The sequence below is a fragment of the Sinocyclocheilus grahami genome, unplaced genomic scaffold, assembly GCF_001515645.1.
Source record: "Sinocyclocheilus grahami isolate Dianchi unplaced genomic scaffold, SAMN03320097.WGS_v1.1 scaffold14.1, whole genome shotgun sequence".
In the NCBI taxonomy this organism is placed as follows: domain Eukaryota; kingdom Metazoa; phylum Chordata; class Actinopteri; order Cypriniformes; family Cyprinidae; genus Sinocyclocheilus; species Sinocyclocheilus grahami.
Window position 1 is genome coordinate 2257124 of NW_015505193.1, and position 8115 is coordinate 2265238.

Consider the following 8115-nt stretch of genomic DNA (forward strand, 5'->3'; position numbering starts at 1 on the left):
ACACACACTCACACGTATAATTAGCTGCTGTACGGTTATTCATATTCATTTTCTTTGCATAATTTTCTAATCTTTTAGTGCTGCTGAAAACACTATTAAAATGTTACTATTTTAGTTCCCTTTCTTTCAAGGACAAGTGCTATAGTTGAAAGAATATAGTTGTGAATAGAGACTCACGGCTTGCATGGCAACAGAATGTCACTTGATCTGTGTCACACACACAGAGAGAGAGCGAGAGAGAGAGAGAGGGGGCAATATAATAGTGTTCTTTATTTAGAATGAAATCAAGTGAAATAACTTTATGACTTCTCACAATCATGAAAAGCTCCTTGTGAGAGAATCACTAGAAAATCAAGGACAAGCACATTTGTGCTTAGTATGAGTCAACTAATTTCTCCAACAATTTCTAGTTAATATTTTAAACAGGGAAATCAACATATGAGTCATTCCTGTTTTGCAGTAACTTTTCATCTCTGTAACTTTAAACAATAAATATGGTAGTCCTGCCAGTATTTCAATATACCAGAATTTTAGAAATACGCACTTAAACATTTATTAACATTTGAATGTTGTACAAATATGTTGTATTTTCCTGTCAAAATAACAGGGTTCATTTGGAATTCTTCAGCTTTTAAGAACAACCATAAGATACTGCCGGTTTCTCTGGTAGTGGGCGGAACTAATGCGCAAACAGCAAAGTCATTGGCTGGCGCTCTACTATGATCATCCTTGTTTTGATTCCAGCAAATCAGTTCGAGAGAACGCAGACAACATGATTAATATACATGAGCCCAACAGCTCATTAATCCTTAGTGTGTTTTATCAACATTACTATCAATTTCTATTATTATATGCACATGGCTATATTGTCATTTAAATTTATTTTGTGCATTTGTATAAAATTATATAAGCAGGCTACTTTTTAAAATAATTACACATTTATAATAAATCAAAACGATTGTTAAGAATTTAACCAACTAATTATAGCTTCAAAACATACAAGCAAATATAAAGTGCTGTTTGATTATGACTGATGACATCATAGACGGTGGCAGCTTTTATAGGCTGCATTCACAATAATGCACAGATCTATTTCGACATATCAGATATTTTGTCCTGTTCTGAAAACAAAACTGACTGTGTTACCATCAATTTCGTATCATAAAATTATCCAGAGATGCAAGTGCATTTAACCGCAGCCATGAGCTTCAGGACAAATAAACACAAAGCGCACATGAAAGTCTGTCAGTATGTGATCACCACTGTGCTCTTGATCAAAACACTTAATCCCAGGATGCTCCAGGGGGATTGTATCTGAAATAATTTCATGGTGTCGACTTGGTTCAGACTCCATAAATCACTGTTTACCTTACCGACTAGTGTTTGGTATAAAAGCAGAGGCCAAATGGAGTTTACCATCTCGAGATGACCCACTCAGAAGCATTTCAGCAAATCAGCTACTACGACTGGGTGCTGCATCACTAATTAAAATTCATGAGCCAAGCTTTCTTCGTTTGTATGCCCCTACATTAAAAAAAGCAATCCTCTTTCTTTTGTGGATAAGCGTAGCAGTCTCAAAAGAGTAGGCCCGTCTGCAAATACAAGCGCCAGAAAGACTGCACATTGCCCGCAGTGACGATAATTCAATTTGCGCATATGTGCATTTGTATGCGCAGTCACTGGTGCCTGACCTCCAATACATAAACAAGACGAGGCTTTCTCCTGCACCTCTCCATGTATCTCTTCACCTAGACTCAAATCAGAATCGATTCATTCCATTTCAGTGTCAAATTCAATTCTGCTCCCTACGGTCGCACTACCTGGAACTACAATTCTCTTCCATTTTCTACCACCGAGAACACTGACAGCCAGAACTTCGGGAGTTTCCAGACGTTACACTATTGAGCGTCACCTTCCAAAGACCTCCAGAAAGCATCAGTCTATATTCACTGCTTAAATCAGTAATGACAGCTGTGAAGACAGCCCAAGGTTAACAAGATGATTTTAAGTGTGCCAAAAGGCGTTTAAATATAATATAACGCACAAGCAACCGCTTCCAGTACATAATGCCGTGACTTGCTCACCCACCTTATGTTTAGTAACGCACTTAAAAGCTCACATCTCTCACCGCAGGGCTAGAAACAGACCACAATCTACATGTTTAGTTGATAAAAGGTTTAAATGAGCGAGGCACTACAGCAAAACGCTCTTCAGTGCAGAAAAAAAACAACTTTTCACTGGAGAAGGTCTTTTTCTTTTACATTATGGAATATGATGTCAGAAAAAGGCATGCGTTTAGTCACGAGCGCCTGAATAACTTCAGACTCAATCACTTTTATTCTCAGTTTCTCTTCAAATAGCTACCACTGGTGATCTTTAGCAAAGTCCTCCAAAACAAATAGAATATCTTCCTACTTCACCTGAAAACACCCTGATGGTGGGATACATGTATAATGGATCAAATGGATGCACGGCCAAGACTGAAGCATTCAAACCTATACACGCTGAATTTATATCGATAGCGTTTTTACATAGCAGCATTTCTGCAACATATTTCTCTATTACACATATCCATGTGTCCTTATGAATACATTCGGAATGTGTTTAACAAATACTTGCTATTCACGGCAGGGACAAAACAACTTTCAATCTCAAGCTCCTGGATTCCAGGCCAAATTGTGCTTCTAATTTTATATTGTCATTCCATAGCAATCCATGAATAAATAAAGATATGCACAGGTTGCACACATCGCATTTTCAACTGCACAAGTAATGCAAGGAGACTGAAATTGAAAATTTTGTTGGTGAAAAGGGAAAAACAAACAATACTGACAACATTATGTATACAATTGTGTATACCTCACTATGTTACCTTACTGTTTATTTACCTGTTGTATAAAAAAACATCACATTTGCAATCGTGCTGATATTTGGGAAAAACAGCACTCTGGTCATGTGACTGTGCTATAACTACATACAATATAAATATGAGAAAAACTCATTGGGCCTGTGTATCTTGAATATTGGGGGCATAAGCGTGAGTGACAAACTCACAGCTCGCACATCACAAAAACAATTACCATATCATCAGTGTTGGGAAAAATTTCGCATTACGTCATTTTTTAGTTACTTTTTAAATTTGGGCTGGGCTTGCTTGTTTGTTTTTAATATAAAAAAGTTTTTTTGGCAAAATGTTTGGCAAATGTAAAAGCCCTCACACCAAAAGGAAATGAATAAGCCTCAGGCTGAAGGAAATGTACATTTGCGTACATCCAACACTCATCATAGATGACAGAATTAATTTACAATTGAACATAGATTAACCCATTTTTTTTTCTTTTCATGTGCAAGAGACAGTACGTAATATACAGTCTTAAATGCCATGAATTGTCACATGAACAAGCAAAGTATAATAAAAATAAGAAAATTATAATAATAATCATCATATAATGTAGAGATGCATTGATTGATCAGCCAGGGATCGGAATCGGACGATTTTCCTCATGATCAACCCTTTAAAAGCTTCTGCCAAATGCATAAATCTAAATGTAAATAATTGCAGTGCCTTTGAAACACTCTGCCACCTCCAGTCCTGCATTAAGCTGCACTAGCTAGCCAGGCCTGCACTACATGTGTCTACGAGAGACTAGAAGATGACACTTGCGCTGGCCAGGCAGAGCTGGAGAAACAAGCAGAAGCGAGCGTGTCAAGATTTTCTTTGTTTATGAGGTGTGGGTGGACATCTGTTATCATTCTGTGACTCTCACCTGTGACATACTGCAGTTTTGGCAGGAAACTGTCCCAGAACTTGCACTGCTGGGCTCGAAGCATCCGGAGTGTTTGTGACAGGCCAGTGTTAAGCGTGACGTACTGCTGATGTTCCAGCGTGAACGGCGGCCAATCCGCTCCCTCCACGCTCGGATCCCTGAAACGTCAAGCAAGGAAATCAACCAAAAGGTCAGTTTATGTATGGAGCCAAGTTACATCAATGTCAATACAATACATAAGTGCCCTAAAACAACTCAAGCCAAAAAAAATAAATCAATGCAATGACTCAATAGCTACGGCATTTACACGCTCTTGTAAAAAACACCTTGCAGTCCTTTACGGCAAGAGGCTTTGAATCTTAATGCACAATCCCAGCAAAGTCTTCATAAGTCATTTAAGGAATTGCACTCAATACTTTTCATAAGTGAATCAGCCCATTTCGCCATAAGATAAACTTCAGCGTGTTCTTTTGTGATCTTGTTTACTGATCATGTTCATTGATGTATTAGCATCGTGTTGTTTCCCTGCAGCGTGAAGAGTGTATGAAGTGTTAATTGAAAGAATCTAAGCTTGCTCACAGCCACAATAAAGGCTGTCTCTGCTTCTCCATAATTTATGCCAAACAAATGAGGATGCTAATCAACACAAGCCTCCCAGCAACACCAAGACTTGCTTTTTTAATTTATGTATTTATGGTTTTTACACATTAACTGAAAAAGTGTGAGCAGATGAAAGCCTGCCTCATCAAGATATTATGGATTAAACAACAACTCCACATCTGCACTGGTTTATACTTTTCTCAGCAATAAATGTAAACAATCCCCCTCAGTGTTTTTAGTAAATATGTACAAATACATAAAATAGTCTTGCAAAAACAAATGTGAGTATAATATTCTGTATTATTGGAATATTTCAGCAAAAAAATTAAAATCCATCATTCCAACACCATGCAACATTATATCAGATGCTTCAAAAGGGATAAAAACAGCACCATAAGGGTCGCCCATGTTTATATGACAAGTCATATGATGCTACATATCACATGATGCTTTTAATGTATCGAACAAGTTGTTATTCACTGACAACATTCTTCTTCACAGTAGCTTTCATATCTCATTCAAACTCCGATTATCAATATTTTTGCAGCGCTACCTTGAAGGGTACTACTCGAATGGCAAGATGTTACAGTATACCATAAATATACCATTTTGCAAATTTTCCCCTCACAGTGCATGGAGGAAAGAAAGTTATATGTGTTTGAAATTACATTAAAGTGTGCAAATGATAACAATGTTTATGTTTGGGTGAATCTGGATAGAACATAAGCTCATAAAGTAGATGTTGTGTCAGATTTACACTCACCCACTTCTAGCAAAGTTACTCCAGTGCTCCATGATCCTCCTGCTCAGGGCTTCCTCCTCCTTAGAGAATCCAAAGGTCTGGTTCAAAGGAATCCCAAAAACAAATGGGATCTCATCCCCATGCATTACACCCATCCACCGAGGCCAGGGGTTGAAGCTGGAGCGATGGTTAAAGAGGAACAATCGGGCACTGCCACCATTCTCGACATACCTACGGGCAAAATCCAGTAAGGGGCATGAAAAATAGCAGTCGCCCACCAACCAGCCTAGGGCCTCTCTGTTTTTTGGCTTGCTCAGCTCATCTGTCCAATCAGTATACTGAAAAGCAGCCGCCTCTCTGGCTATGTCACTGAAACCAGGGAGGCCCAAGGATACACCTGTGAAGAACTGGTCTCGATTGATAAGACTCTGGTTATGGATGCCAAATCCAGGTGCGCCATAAACAAGGAAGTAAGTCCCTTCATCCCTGTTCAATCCCAAAAGTAGTTCAGTTTTCAGAAAACGCCCCGACTGGATTAAAACACTCGGCATGTCCACAAGAAATTCTCCATCCACTGTTGGCGGAAAAGGCACACTTATTATCATGGGATCAGAAATGACATCGAATTGAAGACTGACTATCTTCTCAGGTTCAACTGCCCTTAAGCAAGCCTCCATTTCATCAGCAGATGGTCCAAGTGGGCAGTTCAGAAGCTGAGCCAGAGTCAAGGCACGGTTCCAGGCCTGAGCTGGCTCCACTGCCGCCCACACAGCATTGGGACTGCCACTCTGGAGAATTGCGCGGGTGAATAGTCCATGGCTGCCCTGTGAAAGCAAATGGTGTCCCACAGAGCCAGCACCAGCACTCTCCCCAAACAAGGTTACAGAAGATGGATCACCCCCAAATGCATCAATGTTCCTTGACATCCAGCTGAGAGCCAGGCGCTGGTCAAATAGACCAGCATTACCTTTAATGCTCTTACTTTCAGGTAGAGATAGGAAGCCCAATGCTCCTACTCGATAGTTCATGGATACCACCACCACATGTTGCAAATGGCTGAGGAAACGCCCATCGTACACGTCCAGGGATGCAGTACCTGTGGAAAAGCCTCCACCATAGATCCACACCATAACTGGGACTAAGGGTTTGGCTCTGTTCTGGAAAACGGTTGAAGGAGTCCAAACATTGAGGTACAGGCAGTCTTCGCTAATTCTGGTGTTAGGATTCCACATCTCAGCTCCAGGGAATCCTGGGTACAATGTATCCTGATCCTGGAAGCATGAATTGGAGTACCGTGTGGCATCTCGTATTCCGTTCCACACCTCAGCAGGCTCTGGTCGTCTGAAGCGAAGCAGGTCCAATGGAGGCTTGGCATAGGGGATCCCCAGGAAGGTCACCACATTCTCTGAACCACCCGGGACAGGAAGCCTCATTCCTCTGACTTTGCCTTTGTCAGTGGAGACAATCAGTTCATCTTGCCCTGCTGCCAGATGCAAGAACAACAGAACCAAAACTGGCAAAGTAGATCTGATGTGAATGCCCATCATGATGTCTTCAATGCTGACAAATAAAATAATAAAGAGATCAATATAAACTTCAATCAAAACGAGTCATGTTCTGTTTGGGGTTTCAGAGAACCTAGACCAGGGATCCTCAAATCTGGTCCACAAGATCCACTTTCCTGCAGAGTTTAGCTCTAACCCAAATCAAACACACCTGAGCATGCTAATCAATGTCTTCAGGATCATTAGAAAATAACAGGTAGGCGAGTTTGATCAGGGTTGGAGCTAAATTCTGCAGCGCATTGGCCCTTCAGGGCAAGATTTGAGGAACCCTGACCTGTGTGTTGATTAGGTCAGAGGAACTTTTAAAGAATATTAGGTAAAATTAACAGTTAATTTCAAAATCACCTTTACCAATTGTCATTGTAGTCTCTGGGACCCCAAATATAAAAACAGCAAAGTCAATCACAACAGAACATCAGCATTAACAAAGAATGATATCATAACAGTATATATTTTTTCTAAAGGCTGGCTCTCCCTTGTGACAAAACAGCATATTGTGACATTATACAGCTACACAAGTAAGGCAGGAGCCAGCAGAGACAGTCAGACAGCTATTAATGACACCTCGGTTTCAGCTTACTCCAGATGGAGAGGAAAGCTCAGACAATCAAAATGCTCGCTATGACTCACTCAGTATAACAACCCTTCTCCTTTTCGAGATTACTCCGCTCCAAGCGCAAAAAAAAAAAAAAAAAAAAAGATTTCTAAAATTAGACACCCTGATTGGTTGTTGTGATAGTGGGTTAAATCCTGCTTGATTAATATGGCCTGCCTGCACTAGACAGATTGACCCAGAATACTGAGCTTCAACATTATTGAGAATAGCTGCTTTCCTTAAGCAGAAAATGTACCATACAGAGCAGCTTCAAGAGGGACAGGACAGCTTCAGGGTTGGCACATTGGGACTGTTGTTGACAATGTGGTAAATTAACTTGTAAGTGTTTGTTTCCTCAAAATCTCTTTACTGAGGTGAGAATTTTTACTTCTGCTTCTTTGATGTTGTGATGAAAGGAGACGCACCTAATCTCAAATACAAACACTAAAAATCAAAATTTTCCTCACATCTTGTAGAAAGCAAACAATGATGAGCGTCTGGAAAATGGAGAGTGTATCTAGCACATAAAACGTCTATGACAATTTTTACAATTACTGGTAAACATAATACAGAAAACTAGTATTTCTGAAGCTACACTCTCAGAAATAATGGTATAAAAGCAGTCTCTGGGGCTGTACCTTTTCAAACATGTACTAATATGTAACATTTGGATACTAATATGCACCCTTTAGCGGTAAATAAGGTACAAAGGTGTACCTTTTGAAAAGTTACCACCCCAGTGACAGCTTTTGTACTTTTTTTTTTTCTGAGAGTGTAAAGTGTTCTGGGTTGTTTATGGTCCGTAGATGTGCTGATTTATGGATCTGTATTTTTTATTTATTTTTT

At 39.8% G+C, this 8115-nt stretch overlaps 1 protein-coding gene across 2 annotated transcripts in view; it reads right to left on the reverse strand.

The window, feature by feature from the left end:
* The window catches only part of LOC107600247 (cholinesterase-like), a 17464-nt gene extending 10728 nt beyond the window's left edge, over positions 1 to 6736 (reverse strand). For both annotated transcript variants that reach the window (XM_016292102.1, XM_016292094.1), the window contains exons 1-2: positions 5131 to 6736; positions 3768 to 3925 (exon numbers count right to left, since the gene is read on the reverse strand). In XM_016292102.1, the coding sequence (XP_016147588.1) occupies positions 3768 to 3925; positions 5131 to 6656 (1684 nt within the window). In that variant the 5' untranslated portion in view covers positions 6657 to 6736. The remainder of the gene's footprint in view (positions 1 to 3767; positions 3926 to 5130) is intronic.
* Between the last annotated feature and the right edge of the window lie 1379 nt (positions 6737 to 8115).